This window comes from Rhinoraja longicauda, chromosome 19 (genome assembly GCF_053455715.1).
Source record: "Rhinoraja longicauda isolate Sanriku21f chromosome 19, sRhiLon1.1, whole genome shotgun sequence".
Lineage (NCBI taxonomy): Eukaryota > Metazoa > Chordata > Chondrichthyes > Rajiformes > Arhynchobatidae > Rhinoraja > Rhinoraja longicauda.
In genome coordinates this window covers 35,667,494-35,694,460 of record NC_135971.1, presented here as the reverse complement: position 1 = coordinate 35,694,460, position 26,967 = coordinate 35,667,494, and the positions used below count along the sequence as shown (strand labels likewise).

The window sequence follows — 26,967 nt, the reverse complement described above, 5'->3', positions numbered from 1 at the left end:
CTGTGGCAGAGAACTTCACAGATTCACAACTCTCTGGATGAAAAAGCTTTTCCTCATCTCAGTCCTAAATGGCCCACCCTTATTCTTAAACTGTGACCGCTGGTTCTGGACTCCCCCAACATCGGGAACATTTTTCCTGTATCTAGCGTGTCCAATCCCTTAAACATTTTGTATGTTTCTATAAGATCCCCTCTCATCCTTCTAAATTCCAGTGAATATAGCAGTACTTAAGAGAGTTATAGATTGGCACATGGATATGCAGGGGATGGAGGGATATGGATCATGTGTAGGCAGTGGAGATTAGCTCATTTGGTATTATGTTCAGCACAGATATTGTGGGTTAAAGGTCCTCTTCCTGTGCTGTTCTATTGTATGTTCTTGTGGTAGACACCATAGTTTTAAGGCGAGAGGAGAGAAGTTTAAAGGAGTTTTATGTGGCAAGTTTTAGATTTCGGTTTTGGTTTATTACTGTCACATGTACTGCAGAGAGAAGCTTTGTTTTGCAGCTACCCATTCAAAATCGGATAACACTATACATAAACACAGCCAATCCAAACTCAGCTACAATAGGTGGAGTGAGGGAAAAGATACAGACTGCAGACGACAGCTTTCAACACTGCAGAGCAACAGTTTCAGAGACAAAGTGCAATGTCTGCAATGGGGTAGAGCAGAATCAGACTGTACTCTAGCTTACGGCAAGACCATTGAGAAGCCGAATACCAGATGGGAAGGAGCTGTTCCTGAGTCTTGTTTAGCGGAGTGGAGTTCTCAGAATATAATTTTTACACAAGAGAGCATTAGGTGCCTGGAGCACACTGTCAGGGGAAGTGATGGAAGCAAATACAACAGCAACACTTAGCACACATTTCAAAAGGCAAATAAACAGTTAGAGATTTGAGGGGATATAGACGAGGTGCAGGAAGATGGACAGATTAGATCCTCATCGGCACAGACACGGTGAACCGAAGGGCCTGTTGGTGGTTTACACTGAAGATAGACGCAAAATGAAAAACGTTTTCACTCAGAGTTGTAAATCTGTGGAATTCTCTGCCTCAGAAGGCACTGGAGGCCAATTCTCTGGATGCTTTCAAGAGAGAGTTAGATGGAGTTCTTAATGATAGTGGAGTCAGGGGGTATGGGGAGAGGGCAGGAACCGGGTACTGATTGTGGATGATCAGCCATGATCACATTGAATAGCGGTGCTGGCTTGAAGGGCCAAATGGCCTATTCCTGCACCTATTGTTTATTGTCTATTGCTGTAGCAACTCAGTGGGACAGGCAGCATCTCTGGATGGAAGGAATGGGTGACGTTTCGGGTCGAGATCCTTCTTCAGACTTTTAAGACCTGTTGCTGTGTTGTTTTGTTCCAGCTTTGATGAAAGGCTGAGCAGTGTAAGACTGGAGGTTTCAGCATTGTAGCCATCAGGGGGATGTGGATGGATGCAGAAAGACACATCATGTCATTTGGCATTCAAACTTTATTTAACTTCATAAAAACCATTCTCCCCGCCTGAACAACTCATCCCCCACAAAACAGCAAAGTGCGAATATGTGCTCACAGCAAATCAAACTGGACCTTGGATCCACACGCTTGTTAAACCCCCCACCCTGGTGAATGCTTTTTAAAGCAGTTATCACCGTAAAATAGTCTGCACAGGTGAAGTTGGAGGGGCATCTATCTGCAAGCACCACACAGCACCAAACATGCTTTATCCACACCGTGAGGCAGTGGATCTACCACCTGCACCACTCTGCCGCCCTTATTACCTTTAATGCTTCAAACCAAGGGGCAAGAGTGAACAGGAAAAGCCTTGGGATTATCCATCCCAGGTTGGACCAGCCCTGCGGACACCCTCCCAGGGTGTGTCAGGGTCAGTGTCAGGGGGCCAGCCTGAGTGGGCCGCTGCTCCTTGAGACCAGCCCTGCGGACACTCTCCCAGGGTTAGTGTCAGGGGGCCAGCCTGAGTGGACCGCTGCTGCCTTCCTTCTTGTTGTGGGGGTTGAAGAGAGGGAGGAGTGTCTGGGTGAACTTGTGGTGCAGGGTGTAGAGGTGGCACAGGCTGTCGGCATCGTAGAACGCCAGGTGCCCCTCCTCGTAGTCCAGGTAGACGCGGATGGTTTGCGGCTTGTGTCGGAGGGGGAGGCTCTGGGGCCCAGGGCCTCCCAGGTTGACCAGGCTGCCGTTGACCATCTCCAGCACCCAGTAGCCGTCCTGCGGCACCAGCGGCCCGGTGATCAGCCGGTCGGCCAACTCGCTGGCCACCCCCAGCACCCAGGCCTGGTTGCCCTCCAGCTCCACGTCCCAGTAGTGCCGCCCCGACTTGAAGCCGCTGTCGGCCAGCACGCACAGCCAGTAGTTGAAGCGCTGGGGTGAGAGCGAGCACTCCCGCCGCTTCTCGCCGTCCACCACACTGCGCAGGTCCTCGGACAGGAGCAGCCGGGGGTGAGCTGTCCTGGCGTTCAGCTTCAGGGACTGCCGGGCTGAAAGGCATGAAACAGTCGGTCAATGGAGAATGTTCCCCACTGTGGGGCTCACACAGTTGGCTTCATGGAAGGAAGCAGAGGGCGATGGTGGAAGGTTGCTTTACGGACCGGAGGCCCGTGACTAGTCGTGTGCCTCAGGGTTTGGTGCTGGGCCCATTGCTGTTTTGTCATCTCCATCAATAATCTTGATGAGAATGTGCAAGGCACGATTAGCAAGTGAAGATAGACACAAAAAGCTGGAGTAACCCAGCGGGACAGGCAGCATCTCTGGAGAGAAGGATGCCTGATGATCAAGAAGGATGAAGTCGGGTCTCAACCCAAAACGTCACCCATTCCTTCTCTCCAGAGATGCTGCCTGTCCTGCTGAGTTACTCCAGCTTTTTGTGTCTATCTTCGGTTTAAACCAGCATTTGCATTACCTTCCTACACATGATTAGCAAGTGCGTGGATGACACAAAAGTGGATGGTATTGAAGATGGTGAAGATAGTTGTCACAAATTGCAGCAGGATCTTGATCGGTTGGCCAGGTGGGCTGAGGAATGATTTTTGAAATTTAATGTAGAGAAATGTGAGGTATTGCATTTTGACAAGTCTAACATGGGCAGGACCCACACGGTAGACAGGGCTCTGGGGAGTGCTGTAGAACAGAGGGATTTAGGAGTACAGGTACATAGTTCTTTGAAAGTGGCGTCTCACGAAGATAGGGTGATCAAAACGGCTTTTGGAACGTTGGCCTTCATCAATCAGAGTATTGAGTATAGAAGATGGGAGGACATGTTCCAGTTGTATAAGACATTGGTGAGGCCACATTTAGAGTACTGTGTTCAGTTTTAGTCACCATGTTGCAGGAAAGATGTTGCCAAGCTGGAAAGGGTGCACAGATGATTTACAAGGATGTTGCCAAGGGTCAGGGGCCTTAGCTGTAGGAAGATATCAAGCAGGCTAGGACTTTATTCCTTGGATCACAGGAGCATGAGGGGTGATCTTATGGAGGTGCACAAGATCATGAGGGGAATAGATTGGGTAAATGCAATCTTTGCCAAGAGTAGGGGAATCGAGAACCAGACGACATAGGTTTAAGGTGGGGGAGGGGGAAAGATAATAGGAACCTGAGGGGTAACTCTTTTATTTTACACAAAGTGTGGTGGGTATATGGAACAAGCAGCCGGAGAAGGTAATTGAGGCAGGTACTACCAGAATGTTTAAAAGTCATTTGGACAGGTACATGGCTAGGATAGGCTTACAGGGCTATGGGCCAAGCGAGGGCAGGTGGGACTAGAGTGGATGGGGCATGTTGGTCAGTGTGGGCAAGTTAGGCCAAAGGGCCTGTTCCTGTGCTGTACTGTTTTAAGTTCTGTGATCAATGATCTATGACCTGAGATATTAACGCTCTGTTTCTCTGTCTAAATGCTGCTTGGCCTGCTGATTATTTCCATCCTTTTCTGTTTTATATTTTGTAATCCAGGACAAAGCTTGATTGGTTCCCCATCCACATTGGACTTTACTGGAGTTAACTTGCACTAAACATTATTCACGTTATTCGCTTTATAATGTGTCTGTACACTGTGGATGGCTTGATTGTAATCACATATTGTCTTTCCGTTGACTGGTTAGCACGCTGAAACAGCTTTTCATTGTGCCTCGGTACACTTGACAATAAACTAAACTCAAACTCCCTTCATCACCAGTACAAAGTTGCTACACTGGTCAAGTTTCTGCAGTGGGATTTGCAACCTTCTAAGAGGCACGTGTGGGACCACTGAGTCATCGCGCAATGTAGCCCCCATGTAATGGATGTATGAGCAGAACATCCCGAACCCTCAGTCTCCCTGCACCTCCCCCCCTCCCACCTCTCACCGCCCCCTTTCCCTCCATCCCAACTGTCCAAAAAGCAGGATCACATACCTGGCACAAGTGCTTTCAGCTCATCCCAGATTTTAACGTAACGGAAAGGTGTGATGATGGAGTCAGTGTGGAGGTCGGTGGGAAAGTCCGTTGGTGCGATGTATTCCTGTTTGCATCTGGAACGTAGGATTGGAAGCTTGTGCACGTGAAGGAAGCTTTGCAAAGACACAGACACCCACATTTCCCCTCACCCTTCTGCAATCTGAGCCCTGGAACCAGCAGTGGGCCATCACTCTCTATGACTTCCCTCTCTCTCGATGTAACTTCAGGCAGCCCTGGGCTGCTTACTGTGCCCATTGAAAGTAAAACAAGAAAGGCTTTGAAATGCACCCTGCAGCCAACAATTTTATTTATATTGTCAGACTGCAGTCATTTCCCAGTTCCCCGAGGAAGTCAAGCAGCGAAATTATTTAGAGTGGGGTCCCAACACTGTGATAATGGTGATGGCAAAGGAATAAATATTGGCCAAAACTGTACCTGTCCATCTTACACATGGATAGACACAACAATGTTTAAAAGAGCCATCAAGTGGAGTCACACTCAGAGTATTGACTAGAGGAGGTCATGTTGCAGGTATGCAAGGTGTTGGTGAGGCCACATTAAGAGTATTGTGTTCAGTTTTGGACACCAAGTTGTTGGAAAGATGTTGTGAAGCCGGAAAGTGTGCAGAGAAGTTTTACCAGGATGTTGACAGGACTCGGGGGGGGGGCTCAGCTATAGGCAGAGGTTGAGCAGGCTAGGACTCTATTCCTTGGAGTGCAGGAGTATGAGGGGTGATATTATAGAGGTGTAGATAAGTTAAAGGCGCAGCCTCTTACCCAGAGTACGGGAATTTGAGAACCAGAGGACGTAGATTTAAGGTGAGTAGGGGAAGATTTAATAGAAAACCAAGGGGTTACACAAAGGGCGGTACTCTCTCAACGTTTAAGAAACACAGATGGATAGTTTAGTTTAGTTTGGAGATACAGCACAGAAACAGGCCCTTTCGGCCCACCGGGCCTGCGCCGACCAGCGATCCCTACACATTAACACTATCCTATACCCACTAGGGACAATTTTTACATTTACCAAGCCAATTACCTATATACCTGTATGTCTTTGGAGTGTGGGAGGAATCCGAAGATCTCGGAGAAAACCCACGCAGGTCATGGGGAGAACGTACAAACTACGTACGGACAGCACCCGTAGTCGGGATTGAACCAGGTCTCCGGCGCTGCATTCGCTGTAAGTCGGTAACTCTACCGCTGCGCCACCGTGCCGACAGGTCCCCGATAGGATAGGTTTGGATGGATATGGGCCAAATGCAGGCAGGTGGGACCAGTGTCAATGAGACATGTTGGTGGGTGTGGGCAAGTTGGGCTGAACGGCCTGTTTCAATGCTGTATGAATCTATGACTTTACGACACAAGAGGCTGCAGACGCTGGAATCCAGAGCATCTCCCACCCTTCTCCACCCCAGGCCCCGCATTCCAAACCTGCCCCGTTCCCTTCAAACCACCATCCCACTGTGCGGTTTTATATTTTGCGCCCCAGCTCATCATATTCCACCACCCACACCCTTTTGTTTTCTCCACTTTTCGCCTCCAGTATCAGTTACAATCTCTACCCTCTCCCCCTCATCTGCCAATCTAACCGTACCCACCTAGATCCACCTGTCACCAGCTCCTCCCCTACCCTTTACCCTCACCTCTCTCCACCCGCTTTCTCCCATCTACGCCATTCGTGCCCCAACCCAAAACATCTTCTGTCCATTTCCTTCCACGGATGCTGCCTGACCCACCGCGTTCATGCAGCACTTTATTTTTGCTAATCCAGTGGAGTGCCTGGTATTCTGTGCTCATACTGTATCTCTGGGAGCTCAAACTTGAAGCACGCATTTTAAATAAAGCAGAGAAATATTAACCAGAGATAACTTTATGTAGAAACAAGGAACTGCAGATGCTGGTGTACAGAAAAGGACACAGCGTGCTGGAGTGACTCAGCAGGTCATGCAGTATCTCTGGAAAATATGGATAGGTAATGTTGTGGGTTGAGACTCTTTGTCCGGCATTTTTTAAAGCTTTATCTTTCTAACTGCTTTTTTTTACAAATCTCTGGACCTTTATATTTCCGAATGCTCTTTCGATTACTTTACATGTGCTGCCCAGCCAAGGTTCATGGGAAGTGAGCAGAAACGGGAGCCCTGCACACTAAGTCCGCTTCCCTACAAGTGCCTGCCAAACAGTAACTGTGACTGTGACCTGCGATGGGACCAACTCACTCAGGGAAGAGTGAAGCAAAGAACTCCTGGCTCTCTCAGGGCTGTGAACTCCCTGCACAGCTCCCAACGGTGAACTAATCAGCCACATACAGAAAACCGATGCAGCCACGTACCTGTCCAACAACTGCTTGATGTCCTAAAAAGTAAAAAAAATTTAAATGGTTTAAATTCTCGTGATCTGATCAGTTCATTCAAATAAAATTAAGGATGGCGCATTCAATTAAGGGCTGCACAATGGCGCAGTGGTAGATTTTCTGCCTCACAGGGGCAGAGACTGGGTTTAATCCTGACTATGGAGCTATATGTTGGGTGCAATGGATGTCCCATTGCTATGGGTGCAGTTTATATGTTCTCCCTGTGACCATGTGTTTATATGTTCTCCCTGTGACCATGTGTTTATATGTTCTCCCTGTGACCATGTGTTTATATGTTCTCCCTGTGACCATGTGTTTATATGTTCTCCCTGTGACCATGTGTTTATATGTTCTCCCTGTGACCATGTGTTTATATGTTCTCCCTGTGACCATGTGTTTATATGTTCTCCCTGTGACCATGTGTTTATATGTTTGTTCTCCGATTGCTCCGGTTTCCTTCCACATCTCAAAGATGTGCAGGTTGGCAGATTAATTGGCTTCTGTAAATTGTCCCTAGTGGGTGGGAAATAACTCGTTTATGGGTGATTGTTGGTTGATGTAGACTCGGTGGGTGGAAAGGCCCATTTCCACATTTCATCTGTAAACTAAAATAAAATAAACTGAGCACTTTACGACACAAATAAAAAAAATTGTGGTGGGATTCTTCTTCCGAGGGATGATAGAAACAAAATGGAAAAAGATTGTTTTGAGTGATGGGAAGGTGAGGAAAGAGAGGGGAAATGAATAGCGAGTCATGGCTCAGGTGCAGAGATGCTGTCAAAGTGGACCTCAGAATGATCAGGGAATTTGGCTAAGGGAAGACAAATATTCCATCTATAAATAAGAATTGCTGCTCCTTCATTAAAATAAAATAGATTAATGGGTGTTGCACTCCGGAACTCAGTCTTGCAAATTAAACGTGACAATATTTAATTAGCTATTAGCCAATATAGGAGCATGATTTTTTACACTGGCATAGAGCACCTATCCCTTTAGTCTTTTAACTCCACAATTCCTTGGGTTATTTCCTTATTTAAAAGGAACCTCCAGAAGCTAGGCACAGTCCGATTCACCTCGACTGTTCAGTGAACAGTGGACTTTGTCTATGGAACTGATGATTAAATCCTGTGCCCTGTATCTTCCCTTTTGCTCCACCTATTGTACTTGAGTTTGACTTGATTGTATATATCTGGTCTGCGCGGATAGCATGCAAAACAAAGCTTTCCACTGTATCCCAGAACACATGATCCCAAACCAATGTTTAATTTAGAGATATAGCATGGAATCAGACCCTCCGGCCCACAAGGTCATTGCCGACCAACAATCAACCATATACTTGTTCTATGCTACACCCTAGTGACAATTTCAGAAGTCAATTAGTCTACAAACCTGCAAGTCTTGGGAATGTGACAGGAAACCGGAGAAAACCCACGTGGTCACAGGAGGAATATGAAAACCCTGTGCAGACAGCACCTGTAGTCAGGATCGAACCTGGGTCTCTGGTGCTGTAAGGTAGCAACTCAGCAACTTTACCACTGCACCACCGTGCCGTACAATGTGATGGGCTGAAGTCATGTGTAGACTAGACTGGACGTGGAAGGTAGATTCCTTCCCAGTCCAGCAAGGTAGATTATAATTCATAGGAATAGGACATTTGACCCTTCAAAACAGATCCCACCATTCAATCTATAAGAAAATAACTGCAGATGCTGGTACAAATCGATTTATTCACAGATCCCACCATTCAATCTGATCAAGGGGGGATCACTGACTTTCCCAGTTTCAATATTTGCCCCACATTCGCTGATTCTACTACCTCAGAGAAAATACAGATATCCTCGATGAACAAATGTAATGATTTTGTTGCAACTCCATCCTGCGTTAGATAACTCAACAGACTCACTACGGTCTTGGGAGAAAAAACCTGCCAAATCTCAGTCTTAAACGCATCACACCTATACTGGCTTCTGGATTTCAGAAATATCCTTCCTGTATCTAACCTTTCCAATCCTGATAAAAGTAGAGTCATAGAGTGATACAGTGTGGAAATAGGCCGTTCAGCCCAACTTGCCCAAACCGGCCAACATGTTCCAGTTACACTACTCCTAACCAGCCTGTGTTTGGTCCATAACCCTCCAAACTTGTCCTATCCATGAACCTGTCTAACTGTTGGGATAGTCCCAGCCTCAACTATCTCCTCTGGCACCTCGGTCCATACACCCACCACCCTTTGTGTGAAAAGGTTACCCCTCAGATTCCTATTAAATCTTTTCACCTTCACCTTAAACCTATGTCATCTGTTCCTCGATTCACCTACGCTGGGCAAGAGACTCTGAAATGTCCACTCTGTGCATGTGTATGCTACATTTGTGAATTCTGCAGGTTTATGCAAGCTTCTCTCTCATTCTTCCAAACTATCATGAAATTAAGCCTTCATTCATCAGTCCTGCCATCTCAGGGATCAGGAAAGCTTCACTGAACTCCCTCCATGGTAAGAACATCTTTCCTTAGACAAGGAGGTAAAAGATGTACACAATACTCAATGTGCAATCTTACCAAGACTCTGTACATAAGACCATAAGACACAGGAGCAGAATTAGGCTATTCAGCCCATTGAGTCTGCTCTGCCAATCAATCATAGGTGATCTATTTGCCCCTCTCAACCCCATTCTACTGCTATCTCATTGTAACCAATTACGCTCTACCTAATCAATAACCTATCATTATCTGCCTTTAAAGTAACAAATGCCTTGGCCTCTACGGACTTTTTTGCCAATTTCCACAGATTCACCACCCTCTGTCTAAAACCATTCCTCCAACTCCATTTTGAAGGTACATCCTTTTATCCCGAGGCTGTGCCCTCTGGTTTTAGACTCTCCCATTACTGGAAATGTCCTTGGAAACAGTTGAAGCAAGACTGCTCCTATCCTCAAATCCTCTCACCACGAGCACAAGAAAATAACAGTCGGAGTTGGCCACTCGGCCCTCAAACCTACCCCACACATTCAATATCATCATGGGTAATCTATACGGGCCTGAATACCTCTTTTGTGCAGAGGTGCACCAAGAGTGTCTCAAGGCCAAAAAAGCACCATTTTGATGCAAGCTCTTTTATCAACTGGCAGAAATTATGTACCAGAAATGTGAAATAATTAAGAAGAATGGTGAAGGTCCATTGCATGTTCCACACGCGTGGGCTGCCTGCTGCTGCTTACCTGAAGCATCTCCTGGGGCTCCCCGTAGCTCAGTTGCAGCTGCACATCCTGGATGGTTCGCTCGATCGTGCAGGCTTCCTGGCAGATCTTTGCCAGGTCCTCTTGCAAGGGCTGAACCGTCCTGCCCACCTCTTCATCAATCTTCGCTTCCAGCTCCCGCTTCCTCATGTCCAGGAATCGGTAGACGCTGGAAAGATCGACTCCGACCTGCTCCTTCAGCAGTCGGCCCTTCTCCTGTGGAGAAACAGCAAGCTCAGTGATTTAGGTTTATTATTGACACCGCGTACAGTGAAAGGCTTTGTGTTGCAGGCCATCCACACAGATCAGATATACAATTCCAGATATATTAGATATCTCAGTTATACAGTAAACCCTCGCTGTAACGGGCCACAGGGGGAGATGGTGTCCGTTATTAGTAATTGTCCACTCATACCGAATGAGGGGTTTAATATGAACAGTACTTCATATTCTTGCTATTGAGGGTGTGCAGCGTAGGTTTACTAGGTTAATTCCCAGAATGGCGGGATTGTCCTATGTTGAAAGACTGGAGCGACTAGGTTTGTATACACTGGAATTTAGAAGGATGAGAGGAGATCTTATCGAAATATATAAGATTATTAAGTGTTTGGACACGTTAGAGGCAGGAAACATGTTCCCAATGTTGGGGGAGTCCAGAACCAGGGGCCACAGTTTAAGAATAAGGGGTTGGCCATTTAGAACGGAGATGATGAAAACCTTTTTCAGTCAGAGAGTTGTAAATCTGTGGAATTCTCTGCCTCAGAAGGCAGTGGAGGCCAATTCTCTGAATGCATTCAAGAGAGAGCTAGATAGAGCTCTAAAGGATAGCGGAGTCAGGGGGTATGGGGAGAAGGCAGGAACGGGGTACTGATTGAGAATGATCAGCCATGATCACATTGAATGGTGGTGCTGGCTCGAAGGGCTGAATGGCCTCCTCCTGCACCTATTGTCTATTGTCTATTGTCTATAGTACTATTGGAAAACAGCCGATAAACATTCACTCCACAATAAACAGTGAAGGACACACAATGCTGAAGGATGGCACAGTGGCATCGTAGTGGTCGCTACCTTACAGTGCCAGAGACCAGAGTTCAATCCTGGGTGCTTCCTGTGACAGTGTGGGTTTGCTGCGGGTACTCGGGTCTCCTGCCACTTGGCGGAGACGTGCAGGTTTGGGGTTTGGTGGCTTCTGCGGGTTGTGGGGGTTCAGTGGGTCACTGGTGGTGCCGCTGCTCCAGGCCCGGTCTAATCCAAGCCCGGGGCGCTGCTTGAGGCCGTGTGGGTTTCCTCCAGGTGCCCCGGCCCACTGGTTCTATACCACACACCAAACTGTCCGCAGTGTGGGGCGGAGGTTGTGTGCCGGAGTGCTCAGAGTCAGGCCCGGGTCCCTGGTGCTGTGGGGCAGGGATCTGCTGGTGGCTCCCACACAGTTGGGCTGCAGGCCCACACATCCTTGCGGCTGAGTGGGAGGGGGGTGAAGGTTGTGGTGTGGGCGATCGCAGCACCTGGGAGAGCCCCATGCTGTCACTATGTCTTTGTCTTCACACTGGGAGGAGAGAGGACCACTGTGACTGTTCTATCCTGCACACTGTCAATTGACCCTGGTGTGTCGGGTGGAACGTGTGTATGGGTGATCTCTGATATAACCACTGCGACTGTTCTATCCTACACACTGTCAATTGTCCCTGGTTTGTCGGGTGGAACGTGTATGAGGATCGTTGCCTCAGTGTTTCCATGCTGTATCTCGAAACTAAACTAAAATGGATCAAAAACAGCATTCGTTCCATCCACCTATTCGTCATTCCTTGAAACAACAAACTCGGTCTGCATCAAAGTCAGCCTGCTGTAACCAAAATTTGTTATAGAGGTCCGTTAAATCAATGGCTTACTGTACTGAATGGTCTATTCCTGCTCTGATATTTCCCTGAATTATCATTAACACCCAGCTTACTGGACTGGGAAGGAATCTGCCTTCTGTGTCCTGTCCGGTCCACATGTGACTCCAGCCCATCAGACTGGGTTAGCTTTAGGTCTATTATTGTCACCTGTACCAAGATACAGTGGAAAGCTTTGTTTTGTATGCTAACCAAACAGATCCAATATAGCATACATAGATACAATCAGTTCAAACTCACGTACAATAGATAGAGCAAAGGAGAAGATACCGAGTGCAGAATATAGTTCTCACCATTGTAGCGCATCAATCCCTTGGACAAAGTACAATGCCCTCAATGGTGTAGATATGGATCGATACATTTCACTGGGAATAAACATTGCTGTTACCAAGGCACCAAAGAGAGGAGGAGCAGGACAAAGCATGGCAGGTAATAGTTGAACACAGGCGAGGGAGGTTTTCTGATAGGCAGATGATTGGACAAAGTTCATAAGTTGTAGAAGCAGAATTAGGCCATTCAGCCCATCAAGTGTATTCTGCCATTCAACCGTGACTGATCTATCTTTCCCCATTCTCTTGCCTTCTCCCCATAACCACTGGCATCCGTACAAATCAAGAATCTGTCAATCTCCAGCTTAAAAATATCCATTGACTCGGCCTCCACGGCCTTATAACATATAACATATAACAACTACAGCATGGAAACAGGCCTGTCCGGCCCTACCAGTCCACGCCGACCATTCTCCCTGACCTAGTCTCATCTACCTGCACTCAGACCATAACCCTCCAATCCCCTCTTATCCATATACCTATCCAATTTACTCTTAAATAATAAAATCGAGCCAGCCTCCACCACTTCCACCGGAAGCCCATTCCATACAGCCACAACCCTCTGAGTAAAGAAGTTCCCCCTCATGTTACCCCTAAACCTTTGTCCCTCAATTCTGAAGCTATGTCCCCTTGTTGGAATCTTCCCCACTCTCAAAGGGAAAAGCCTACCCACGTCAACTCTGTCCGTCCCTCTCATAATTTTAAAAACCTCTATCAAGTCCCCCCTCAACCTTCTACGCTCCAAAGAATAAAGACCCAACCTGTTCAACCTCTCTCTGTAGCCTAAGTGCTGAAACCCAGGCAACATTCTAGTAAATCTCCTCTGTACCCTCTCCATTTTGTCGACATCCTTCCTATAATTTGGCGACCAGAACTGCACACCATACTCCAGATTCGGCCTCACCAATGCCCTGTACAATTTCAACATTACATCCCAACTTCTATACTCGATGCTCTGATTTATAAAGGCAAGCATACCAAACGCCTTCTTCACCACCCTATCCACATGAGATTCCACCTTCAGGGAACAATGCACAGTTATTCCCAGATCCCTCTGTTCCACTGCATTCCTCAATTCCCTACCATTTACCCTGTACGTCCTATTTTGATTTGTCCTACCAAAATGCAGCACCTCACACTTATCAGCATTAAACTCCATCTGCCATCTTTCAGCCCACCCTTCCAAAAGGCCCAAGTCTCTCTGTAGACTTTGAAAATCTACCTCACTATCAACTATGGCAATTCTGCCACCTTCTGTGGCAATGAATTCCTTCTGACTAAACAAATTCCTCCTCGTCTTTCTAAAGGTATGGCCTTTTATTCTGAGGCTATGGCCTCTGATTCTAGACTCTCCCATCGGTGGAAACATCCTCTCCATATCCACTCTCTCCAGAGACGAAAACAACTGATGGAATGAGACAAGAGGATTGAAGAGTTGCAAATCGTGAAACCAGAGGAAGGAATGAAAGTGGTGGGAAATAAATTGGTGCGTCCGGGGGGGGGGGGGGGTGAGAAAGGGCGGGGGGAGGGGGGGGAGGGGTGGAGGGGGGGAGGGGAGGGAAGGGAGGGAAGGGCAGGAAAAGCAATATCCTTACCATCAAGCCCTGTGAAAATGATGTACACTTCAACAGGACCAGCATGGTGGAGCAGCGGTCGAGCTGCTGCCTCACAGCAACAGGGACCCGGGTTCAATCCTGACTATGGGTGCTGTCTGTACAGAGTTTGTGCATTCTCCCCACGACCTGCGTGTGTTCTCTCTGGGAGCTCCGGTTTCCTGCCACATTCCAGAGATGTACAAATTTGTAGATTAATTGGCCAGTAAAATTGTAAATTGCCCCTAGTGTGTGCAGGACTGTGTCAGTGTGCGGGGATCGCTGGTCGGCGCGGACTCGGTGGGCCGAAGGGCCTGTGTCCCCGCTCTCTCTGAACTGAACTACCTGTAAGTTCAATGTGCATAGGTCACTTCAAAACTAAACCTGGTGTGAGAAATCGTACCTTGATTTTATAAATCTTTGCTTCTTGTTGGCACTGACTGTGACTTGCTTGCTCCTTTTGGATCTGGAGAACATCTTTGGATTTTTCCAACCTGTCCTGGTGAAAAGGTACACAGTGTTAGTGCAGGCACTGACAGATTACTGAGCAGAATCAGTAAGTCAGCAAAAGGCAACACAAACACTGAAAATGCCCCAAACTACACGCCAGGCCAGAGCATTTCCATGGAAGTGGATTAAAGTCTTTAATGTCATAATCCTCAGCCACATCAGACAGTTTAAAACACATTGCTGCCTCACAGCCCCAGAGACCTGTGTTAGATCCTGACCTCTGCTGCTGTCTGATTCAGTTGTTTATTGTCACGTGTACCGAGGTACAGCGAACAGCTTTTGTTGCGTGCTAACCAGTCGGCAGAAAGACAATACATGATTAATGCACTGTCTGTGTGGAGTTTGCACGTCCTCCCTGTGACCATGTTGGTTTCTTCTGGGTGCTGCAGTTTCCTCCCACATCCCTAAAACATGTTGGTTTGTACCTGTTTAATCGACCTCTGTACGTTGCTCCTAGTATGTGGGTGAGTGGCTGAGGAAGTGGGATAACATGGATCTGGTGCAAACGGGTGATCAATAGCTGAGGTGGGCTTAGAGAGGCGAAGAGTCTGTATCCATGCTGTATCTTTCAATGATTTAGTGATTCAACCTCACCAGACAAAGCTCAGCAGAGCATGAAGTGCTGAAGTAACTCAGCGGGTCAGGCAGCATCAGTGGAGGGAACGGACAGGCGGTCTTCAGGTCTGGACCCTTCTTCAGGCTGAAAACTGTAAGCGTGGGGCGTGTGTACAGTGAGTGCTTCTAATCCTTTCTTCTGGATGTGACTCTCAGCCATCTTTGCTCCAGATATCGAAGGGCAGGAGACAACAGCAGGAGACAACAACAGGAGCGGGAGACAACAGCAGGAGACAACAGCATGAGACAACAGCAGGAGACAACAGCAGGAGACAACAGCATGAGACAACAGCAGGAGACAACAGCAGGAGCAGGAACAGGAGACAACAGCAGGAGCAGGGCAGCAGGGGCAGGAGCAGGATCAGGAGCAGGCCACTCAGCCCCTCAAGTCCGGCCCACCATTCAGTGGGATCATGGCTGGCTCCGCTGGTCTCAACTATACTTATTTCTCAACATTATTCACAAAATGCTGGCGTAACTCAGCAGGTCAGGCAGCATCGCAGGAGAGAAGGAATGGGTGACTTTTCGGGTCGAGACCCTTCTTCAGACTTATGTATCAACATTATCATTACCCCTCCAATATTTCTCAGAGCTGAAAAAAAATCACATTAATGTTTTCTGGACGGGGAGGGGATTGAGTTATAAGGGGAGAATGGGAAGGCGATTGACATTTTTCTTTTAAACAAAGTTTATAAAATTATGAGAGACACAAACAGGGTAGATAGTCAGCAACTTTATCCTGAACTTTCAAATATTTTTTCCTTCTCCGTCTTAAATATTTCTGATGATCCAGCCTCCACCAACCTCAGGGGCACAGAATTCCAGAGATTCACCACCCTCTGGGACAATGATGAAACAGTGGCAGGAAGATAATTGAATCCTCAATGATACTCCGAGACCAATGGTAGCATTTGAAACTTGTTGTTTAGGCACGGTGGTTACATGGGATCAGAGTGAAGCATTCTGATAGGAAACGTTTCTTGATGCAATTACCAGTTGTACATTACAGAAGCAAGGAACTGAAAATGCTGGTTTACAAAAAAAAAGTCACAAAGTGTTGGAGTAACTCAGAAGGTCACACAGCACCTCTGGAGAAGTGACGTTTCGGACCTATATTCAGACTGGACACAAAGTGCTGGATTAACTCAGCGGGTCTGAAGAAGGATCCTGACCTGAAACAACATCTACAATGATTCAATGATACTTTGTTGTCACATGTACCTGGGTAGAGTGAGATTCTACGTTGTTGTACACAATCTTTGTTGTGGGGCAACATTGTTGTTTTCACCCAGAAGGGCGGCACAGTGGCACATCGGTGGAGTTGCTGCCTGACAGCACTTGCAGCGCCGGAGACCCGGGATCGATCCCGAGATCTTCGGCTTCCTTCCGCACTCCAAAGACGTACAGGTATGTAGGTAAACTGGTCGGTGCAGACCCGTTCGGCTGAAGGCCCTGTTTCCGCGCTGTATCTCTAAACTGAACTAAAAGCTAAATATGGTAAAATCCTACAACAGACTTCACCTTGGCAGTAGACAAAGATGTGCCACGTTTCTGGCACTGACAACGTTTCTATCCAGGTTCTCCAGAGATGGTGCCTGACCTACTGAGTTACTTCCAAAATGCTGGAGTAACTCAGCAGGTCAGGCAGCATCTCGAGAGAGAGAAGGAATGGGTGACGTTTCGGGTCGAGACCCTTCTTCAGACTGATGTCTGAAGAAGGGTCAGTCTGAAGAAGGGTCTCGACCCGAAACGTCACCCATTCCTTCTCTCCCGAGATGCTGCCTGACCTGCTGAGTTACTCCAGCATTTTGTGAATAAAAACCTTCGATTTGTACCAGCATCTGCAGTTATCTTCTTATACTATTGAGTTACTCCAGCACTTTGTGAGATTTTGTAAAAACCAGCTACACATTCTGGCAGTCCCCACCTATTACTTCCCTTTTCTTCCTATTTGTACCCTGTCATTATTTGAGATTGTGTTTATTGTTGTGATTTGTTTAACTCCGACCACCATGGAATATGCAGACTCTCTGCCACTCCCCCATAAATGGGAATCTCTCCCCTCTATTACAGCAGCTTTCAGAGTGACTGACCAACCGAGTTGTGTTGTTTATACCCGAGTTTACTTGCAGCCATATCTTGGCAACAAGCTATTTATAGTTCACATTCCATCCCCCCCCCCACCTTCCCCCCCACCCCCGATTCTTTAATCACAAAGTAAGAATGAATCACTCAAGTAAGAAATCTAAGGAAAGGTAGCACAAAGCACACAACATTGGATATCTTTAGTTTAGTTTAGAAATCCGACTCGAAAACAGGCCCTCCTGCCCACAGTCCACACCGACCAGTGATCCCCGCACACCAACACTATCCCACACACACTGGGGACAATTTATAATTATTTACCAGGCCAATTAGCCTATAAACCTGTTCGTCTTCGGAGTGTGGGAGGAAACCGGAGATCCCATAGAAAGCCCACGCAGGTCATGGGGAAAACATACAAACTCTGTACAGAGAACACCCATAGTCAGGATCGAACCCAGGTCTCTGGCGCTGTAAGGCAGCAACACTACCACTCCTACATTTTTAACGGCCTCCATATTTTAGAGACAGCCTTCAATATTTTTGATGGGGTAATAAATTTACATTTCTCTAGATATTGGAAACACGTTTAACATGCAAGAAGGGCTGTCTATAGCCTTGCAGGGCTTATCTAAACTTCTCTCAAAGAAATCAACCATTTGTTTGCAACAGCAATAAGCATAAAGATACAATGGAAAATAATAATGGTGATAATGAACAAGACCAAGCCTTAAAGCAATGACGTTGCACAGCCACCCTCCCCCCCCCCCCCCCCCCCCCCCCCCCAGTAGTCGGGTCGCCCATCAACTCTCCCTACCACACCGATGCTACGTCTAGACACTCTCTTGGTCCACTGCAGTCCCCTTCTTGATTAGTACAGCTGTCAGGGGTTATGCGGAGAGGTTAGGAGAATGGGGTTAGGAGGGACAGATAGATCAGCCATGATTGAATGGCAGAGTTGACTTGATGGGCCAAGTGTCCTAATTCTGCTCATATCACTTATGACCACACTGATCTTCTCAGCCAAGTCCAGAACCAGGTTCCACACACAGTCCCAAACTCAGCAGTACTGTACTGGAAGGTACATTCGTATTACTGTAACACTGGGGAACAGGTCTGCCATTGCATGACAGAGGATACAGTAGCAGTGGATACAGGCAGGTAGAACACAGGGGGAATAATGCTTGTGGGGGCGGGTCTGTCGGTGTGGTGGAAAAACTGAGCAGGTCAGGCAGCATCTGTGGAGGGAAATGGGCCATCGATGTTCTGGTTGGGGCCTGGTGCAGCGGCAAGCAGAAGATAGGACGGTTCAGTGACCTTTTGTGACTTTGTTGGTGCCAGAAACGTGGTGTACTGCCTTGGTGAGGTTCGCTGTGTGATTTTACCGAGTTGTAAGCAAAACAAAGCAATTCACTGTGCCTAGGTGCATGTGACAATACAATATAATTTAATCTAACCATTCCTCAGACAAATCACTAGATGTTATTGCCGGTTAGCTTTCTGTGACCCAGGACAACCTTAACCTTAACTTTGAATGTCAATTTTTAATCAGTACTTTATCAAGCTATTTGCCAATATTATTTTCCACCACATTGTATCCCATCAGCCATGTTACAAACGTGGATGGCATTTTCTAGATGTCTGAAGAAGGGTCTAGACCCGAAATGTCACCCATTCCTTCTCTCCTGAGATGCCGCCTGACCCGCTGAGTTACTCCAACTTCTTGTGATACCTTCCAGATGTTGGAGGTTGAGGGGGGAGACCTGATGGAAGTATATACAATTGTAAGAGGCAAAACTAGGGCAGACATTCAAAACCTTTTCCAAAGGGTGGAAATGTCCCAGACGAGAGGGCAGAGCTTCAGGGTCAGAGGCAGAAATATTAAAGGAAATATGTGGGGTCAGTGTTGTTGTTGACACAGAGAGGTGGTGGATATCTGACAGGGGTAATGGTGGAGACTGATATGATAGTGGTGAAGTGGCATTTAGACCAGCACATGCAGGTAATGGAGGGATATGGATCAGGTTCAGGCAGAGGGGAGTAGTTCAACTTGCCCTACTGTTCAGCACAGACTTTGTGGGCTGAAGGGCCGGTACCTGTACTATATATTTGTCAACGTTCTTGCTCACACAGTCAATATCCCTTTTGAAGTTTCCTTGTATCACATCACAACCTCACCTCTTCCTTCCACCAGCTTTTCCCATTGCCGCCCGTTTATCTCCCTCCTAGGTAGGAAGAGGGATGAGACCCTGCGGAGTGAACACAGGGAGTTAGGCAAAAGGCTAAAGTGTGGGACCTCCAGGGTAGTAATCTTTGGTCTGCTCCCAGTGCCACGTGCCAGTGAGGGCAAGAATGGGAAGATAGGACGTGAATGAGCAGCTGAGGAGTTAGTGCAGGGGAGCAGGGATTCAGATGTTTGGGCCATTGGGATCTGTTCTGGGGCAGAGGTGACCTGATGAAGAGGGATCAAGTCAAGTCAAGTTTATTTGTATAGCACATTTAAAAACAACCCACGTTGACCAAAGTGCTGTACATCAGTGCAGGTACTAAGAACGAACATACAATGGCACACAAACATAACAGCACATACATGAACAATTCACAGCGCCCCCTCAGAGGGCCTCAAACGCTACGGAGTAGAAATATGTTTTGAGCCTGGACTTAAAGGAGTTGATGGAGGGGGCAGTTCTGATGGGGAGAGGGATGCTGTTCCACAGTCTAGGAGCTGCAACCGCAAAAGCGCGGTCACCCCTGAGCTTAAGCCTAGACCGCGGGATAGTAAGTAGCCCCAAGTCGGCCGACCTGAGGAACCTGGAGATAGAGTGGTGGGTTAGAAGATTTTTGATGTGGGGGGGGGGGGGAAGCCCGTTTAGGGCTTTATACGTGAATAGGAGGAGCTTGAAGTTGATTCTGTACCGTACTGGGAGCCAGTGGAGAGAGGCCAGAATTGGGGTGATGTGGTCCCTTTTACGGGTACCCGTCAGGAGTCTCGCTGCGGCGTTTTGGAGCAATTACAGGCGGGACAGGGATGATTGGCTGATCCCTGTGTATAAGGAGTTGCAGTAGTCTAGGCGGGAGAAAATGAATGCGTGGATGATTTTTTCAATGTCGTCAAATTGGAGGAATGGTTTGATTTTAGCTATAGGACGAAGATGGAAGAAGCTGGCTTTTACCACAGCGTTGACTTGCTTGTCAAACTTTAATGCAGAGTTAAATGGGTTGCAGCTGAACTGCAGGGGAACCAATATCCTGGCAAGTATGTTTACTAGTGCTGATCAGGTTGGTTGTTAACTAGATTGGCAGGGGGATGTGATCCACAGCAGGAGTGATACAGGTCAGGCTAGAGGTTGATGAAAGCAATGTCTGTATGCAGGAGCAAAGCTGGGAGTGAGGAAGTACTGTTGGATTCATTAGCATCTGTTTCAATGTAAAAGGCCTGATGGGTGAGGCGGATGAGAACAGGGCCTGTATAGGTAGGTACATGTGACTGGAATGTTGTAGCCTTTATGGAAGTCTGGTTAAGGGAGGGACAGGACTGGCAGCTTAATGTTTCAGGGACAAACACAAAATGCTGGAGTAACTCAGCAGGTCAGGCAGCATTTCTGGAGAAATGGAATAGATGATGTTTCTGGTTCAGACCTTTCTTCAGACCTGAATTACTTTATTCAATTACGATTCCTTTTCTCCAGGGATGCTACCTGACCCCCTGAGTTATTCCAGCATTTTCTGTCTATCGTTGGTGCAAACCAGCATCTCAGCAGGTCTGAAGAAGGGCCTCGACCTGAAACGTCACCTATTCCTTTTCTCAAGAGATGCTGTCTGAGCCGCTGAGTTACTTTTGTGTCTCAATTCCTTGCTACACATTAACGTTTCACGATGCAGACGCTGAAGGCGAGATAGAGGTGAGGGTAAAACAGAAGGGCAGTTGCTTTACTGATTAAGGAGATCGCCATGGCGATTATTTGGGGTGATGTTAATGATGATTCGTCCAGTAAGGCTGCAGGGGTGGAGCTGAGAAATAAAAAGGGGATGATCACCTTGTTGAGAGTGTACTACAGGCTGCCAAATAGCCAACATGATGAAGACGTAATACGCCAGGAGGTTGCAGGCAGTTGTGAGAATAATAAGGTTGTCACATAGTAGGGAATTGTAACCTTCCCAATATCGACTAGGAAGGCCATAACATCAAGGGCTTAGACCGGATGGAATTTGTCAAATGTGTTCAGGAAAGTCACCTTAGCCAATATGTAGAGGGTCTACAACGCAGAGGGCAAAGTTTGACCTACTCTCAGGAAATTTGGACGGGCAAGTGACTGATGTGTGGGAGGGTGAGGCTTTTGGGACATCGACCATAATTCAATTACCTTTATGGTCATGGATAAGAGCAGGGCTGGTCTTCAAGTTAAAGTTCTGAAGTGGGGCAAGACCAACTTTGATGATATCAGAAGATAGATACAAAACGCTGGAATAACATAGAAAAAAATGTGCAGGAGTGGGCCATTCGGCCCTTCAAGCCAGAACCGCCATTCAATATGATCATGGCTGATCATCTAAAATTAGTACCCCGTTCCTGTTTTTCCCCATATCCCTTGATTCCTTTAGCCGTAAGAGTTAAATATAACTCCCTCTTGAAAACATCCAGTGAATTGGCCTCCACTGCCTTCTGTGGCAGAGAATTCCACAGATTCACAACTCTCTGGGGAAAACGTTTTTCCTCGTCTCAGTCCTAAATGGCCTACCCCTTATTCTTAAACTGTGACCTCTGGTTCTGGACTCCCCCACTTTCCAGAATATTTTTCCTGCAACTCAGTGGCACAGGCAGCATCTCTGGATAAAAGAAATGGGTGACCTTTCAGGTCGAGACCCTTCTTCAGACTGAGTCAGGGGAGAGGGAGGCACATATATAAGGAAGGGCAAGGCGTGAAGACGAGACATCAAAGGGGGTGGAGGTCAAGGAAAATGTAGCATGCTTAGGAAGGATGTTAATAGTCTGGAAAGAGTGCAGAGAAGATTTACGAGGAGGTTGCCAGGATGTGAGGGCCTGAGCTATGGGGAAATATTGGGCACGCAGGCACTTTATTTTCCAGAGTGCAGGAAGCTGAGGTTGTGAGTGATCTTACAAGGGTGTTGAAAGTCATGAGGGAAGTCTTTTAGGACCGAGATGAGAAAACATTTCTTCACACAGAGTGGTGAATCCATGGAATTCTCTGCCACAGAAGGTAGTTGAGGCCAGTTCATTGGCTATATTTAAGAGGGAGTTAGATGTGGCCCTTGTGGCTAAAGGGATCAGGGGGTATGGAGAGAAGGCAGTTACAGGTTACTGAGCTGGATGATCAGCCATGATCATATTGAATGGCGGTGCAGGCTCGAAGGGCCGAATGGCCTACTCCTGCACCTATTTTCTATGTTTCTATGTTTCTATGAGAAATTGATAGGAAGAATTCACAGTCTTTTACCCATGAAAGGGGAATCAAGAACCAGAGATCATAGGTTTAAGATGAAGAGGGAAAACAATTAATAAGAACATGAAGGGCAACATTTTTCACTCTGAGGGTGGTGGGTGTATGGAATAAATTGCCAGAGGAGGTCGTTAAGGCAGGTACAATAACAACATTTAAAGCACACTTGGGCAGGTACATGGATAGGAAAGGTTCAGCTGGACATTACCCAATACAGGCAAATTGGACTAGCTTGGATGGGACATCTTGGACAGCATGGATGAATTGAGTCAAGGGGCCTGTTTCTGTACTGCATGAATGTCCATACTCCCCTCCCCCTCCCCTCCCCCCCCCCCCCACAGTCACCCCGTCACCACCCCCTGCACCACCACAACCCTATCATGGAATAGATAGTTTGGATGCATAGAGTACTTCACCCAGATTAGGGGAATCAAGAACCAGGAGACACAGGTTTAAGGTGAGAGGGGGAAAATTTAATAGGAACCCGAATCACTCACTGAGTGGTGGGTATATGGACAAGCTGTCAGAGGAGGGAGTTGAGGCACGGACATAGAAATCATACTGAAGGTAGACCCAAAATGCTGGAGTAACAAGCAGCATCTCTGGAGAGAAGGAATGGGTGACGTTTCGGGTCGAGACCCTTCTTCAGACTGATGTCAAAGGAGTGCGCGGTAAAATGTAGTCAGAGACAGTAAGACTGATGGGTGAACTGGGAAGGCGGAGGGATTGGAGAGAGACGGAAAGCAAGGGCTACTTGAAGTTAGAGAAGTCAATGTTCAAACTGCTGGGGTGTAAGCTACCCAAGTGAAATATGAGGTGCTGTTCCTCCAATTTGCGCTGGGCCTCACTCTGACAATGGAGGAGGTCCAGGACAGAAAAGTCAGATTGAGAATGGGAGGTGGAAGTTAAAGTGCTGAGCCACAGGGAGATCAGGTAGGTTTAGGCGGACTGAGCGGAGGTGTTCAGCAAAATAATTGCCGAACCTGCTCTTAGTCTCGCCGAAATACAGGAGTTGATACCTGGAACAGCGGATACTGTATGTGGTTGGAGGAGGTGCAGGTGAACCTCGGCCTCACCTGAAAAGACTGTTGGGGTCCTTGTACGGAGTTGAGGGTGGAGGAATCTCCTGCGGTTGCAGGGGAAAGAACCTAGGGAGAGGGTGGTTTGGGGGGGAAGGGATGAGTTGACCAGGGAGTTTCAGAGGGAACGGTCTCTGCGGAAAGCAGAAAGGGGTGGAGATGGGAAGATGTGGCCAATAGTGGGATCCCGTTGGATGTGGCGAAAATGTGGGAGGATTATATGCTGTATGTGACGGCTGATGGGATGGAAGGTGAGGACAAGGGGGTCTCTGTCCTTGCTACGAATGGGGGGAGGGGCAGCAAGATCGCAGTTGCAGGATATCGAGGATACCAGAGTGAGAGGCTCATCTATAATGGATGAGGGGAACCCCCATTCCCTAAACAAATCATGCTGTTGGGTTGCATCACAGCTTGTTTTGGGAAGAGCTCTGCCCATGCCTGCAAGTAATTGCAAAGAGTTGTGCAAAAGTAGCCCAGTCCATCACACAGACCATAAGGCAAGGGAGCAGAATTAGGTTGTTGAACCCATCAAGTCTACTCCACCATTCAATCTATCTTTCCCTCTCAACCTCATTTTCCTGCCTGTAACCTTTGACACACTTACCAATCATGAATCGATCAATCTCTGCTTTAAAAATACCCAATGACGGCATCCACAGCTGTCTGCGGCAATAAATTCCACAGATTCATCACCCATTTGCTAAAGAAATTAACACTAGGCTCCCCACTACTGGCTCCATCTGCATGTCACGCTGACTCGGGAAAGCAGTCAACATATCAAAGTATTTTGCACGACCCTCTTTCCTTCTCCTCCCCGTTGGGTCAAAGATACAGAAGCTTAAAAGTGCGCTCTACCAGACTCTGGAACGTTTATTCCCATCTGGTATCAGGTTTCTCAATTGTCCTTCCATAAGCGAGGGTACAATTTGATTTTGTTCAACCTCATTGCAGACCTCGGACTTTGTCTCTGAAACTGTTGCTCTACAATGAGGAAAACTATACCCTGCTCTCTGTATCTTTCCCTCCCCTACATATTATACACGAGTTTGACTTGATTGTGTTTATGTGTAGTGTTATGCGGACAGCACACTGGTGCAGATAGGGTTTCTGCTTTACAGCCCCAGAGACCCAGGTTCGATCTTGATTACAGGTGATGTCTGTACACAATTTGTACATTCTCCCTCTGACTGCGAGAGTTTCCTCCCACACTCCAAAGATGTACAGGTGAGTAGGGTAATTGGCTTTAGTAAGTTATAAAATGATCCTTGGTATGTAGGATAGCGTTAGTGTAGGGGGTGATCGCTGGATGGCACAGATTTAGTGGGACAAAGGGTCTGTTTCTGTGCTATATCTCTAATATCTAAAGTAAATCTGAATTTGATTGGACAGCATGCAAAACAATGTGTAGGAAAGAACTGCAGATGCTGATTTAAATCGAAGATTGGCACAAAATGCTGGAGTATCTCAGCAGGACAGGCAGCATCTCTGGAGAGAAAGAATGGGTGACGTTTCGGGTCGAGACCCTTCTTCAGACTTTTTATTAGCAGAAACAATGGGTCTGCCAGGGCGGTTCTGTTTGTGGATGTTGGGGAGAAGATAAAATCGAGACGTGCGGGACTGGGGAATGATAAGTTTGGAGGCTTTAGAGGGCAGAGAGCCGGAGGTAATGACATCAGAAATAGTGTGTGATATTAAGGTCTGGTGCTCGTCTGTGGGATCATGGTCCAAGGTTAAGTAGGAGAGAGATGTCTGAGAGTTGTCGGCTGGCCTCTGCCCGGTAGAGCTCAGCGCGCCAGACTACCACGGCACCTCCCTTGTCAGTGGGTTTGAATATCAAGTCGGGGTTGCTGCAGAGCGAGCGGAGGGCTGTACGTTCAGGGGGGAGAGGTTAGAGTTAGTAAGGGGAGCGGAAAGTTTGAGGCGGTTGATGTCCCAGCAGTTGGAAATGAAAATGTCTAAAGAAGGTAGATGGCCATCTGGGAAAGTCCAAGAGGAGGGGTCTGTTGGAGACGGGAGAAGGGTCATCACTGGGTGGTGAGGATTCCTTCCCAGAGAACAAAGGCATGAATGCGGAGGGAACAGAAGAAGAGCTCTACATCGTGGTGGACCCGATGCCTGTCCCACTGAGTTACTCCAGCATTTTGTGTCTTCATGCAAAACAATGTTGGGTACATGTGAGAATAATAAACCTAAACCGAAAACTCAATTTGAAAGACGGTTGGACAAATACGTGGATAGAGAAGGTTTTGAGGGATACAAAACGCGGGCAAATGGGACTTGCTCAGATGGGATATCCAGGTCAGCATGGATGCGTTGGACAAAAGGTAGATACAAAAAACTGTAGTAACTCAGCGGGACAGGTAGCATCTCTGGAGAGAAGGAATGGGTGACGTTTCGGACCGAGACCCTTCTTCAGATGTGGTGCCAAAGGGCCTGTCCTCATGTTGTATGACTCTTTGAAGACACTTACTTTGTAGAGGACGGAAGCCTCCTCGATGGGGATGATGACGTGGCCTTGGTGCTCACTGGAGCAAGAGCAGACGATGCAGATGGCACCCTGGCACTCCAGGCAGAAGAGCTTGTGTCTCTCCTGGTGCCGCTGGCAGTAGAAGGCCGGCTGTCCCTGGTGGGGCTCCAGCTTCAGCTCCTTCACACCCTCCACAATGTTGGCCAGCTTGCGGTTGGGCTTCAACCTCTTGTCCTTGAACACCTCCCTGCACTCGGGGCAGGAGTAGAAGGCATCGCCCTTCTCCCAGCTCCGCGAGATGCACAGTCGGCAGAAGTTGTGGTCGCACTCCAGGGCCACCGGCTCCTGGAAGAAATCCAGGCAGATGGAGCAGGTCACCTCGCTGTAGAGTCGACCAAGGGGTGATAGGGAGGCCATTATCCAAGGTCCAGCCTTCTCAGTAACCTCCGTCAAAATCTGTGGAGTAAAACACAAACATCTAAATTTAGTGTCTTCCTGCGCTGTTTCATGGTTGATCAGGTGTACACGTCCTATAGGCTCCCAGTACGAATGTTCCTCTGGAGATCAGAGCTTTCAGCTTAGGCCAAAGCTCCAGCACGAAGAGAGTGGCGGCACAGTGACGCAGCGGTAGAGTTGCTGCCTTACAGCACAAGAGAACCGAGTTCCATCCTACGAGTGCAGTCTGTGCGGAGTTTGTACGTTCCCTATGTGACCACGTGGGTTGTCTCTGGGTGCTCCGGTTTCCTCTCACATTCCAGAGAGATGCAGGTTTGTAGGTTAATTGGCTTTATTGTAAATTGTCCCTAGTGTGTGGGATAGTGATAGTGTACGGGGTGATCACCGGTCGGCATGGACTCGGTGGGCCAAATGGCCTGTCTTCACTGTGTATCTGTAAAGTCTAAAGTCCAAGGAATGCTCCTGCC

At 47.5% G+C, this 26,967-nt stretch overlaps 1 protein-coding gene across 1 annotated transcript; it reads right to left on the bottom strand.

Annotated features, from left to right (window-relative positions):
- Positions 1-1,940: 1,940 nt before the first annotated feature.
- Positions 1,941-26,493, bottom strand: LOC144602780 (zinc-binding protein A33-like). The gene is made up of 6 exons (XM_078415912.1): positions 26,048-26,493; positions 14,236-14,331; positions 9,999-10,232; positions 6,763-6,785; positions 4,390-4,505; positions 1,941-2,481 (listed from the first exon to the last, which is right to left on the bottom strand). The coding sequence occupies exons 1-6, from the start codon at positions 26,459-26,461 to the stop codon at positions 1,949-1,951; spliced, it is 1,416 nt and encodes a 471-aa protein (XP_078272038.1). The 5' UTR covers positions 26,462-26,493; the 3' UTR covers positions 1,941-1,948.
- Between the last annotated feature and the right edge of the window lie 474 nt (positions 26,494-26,967).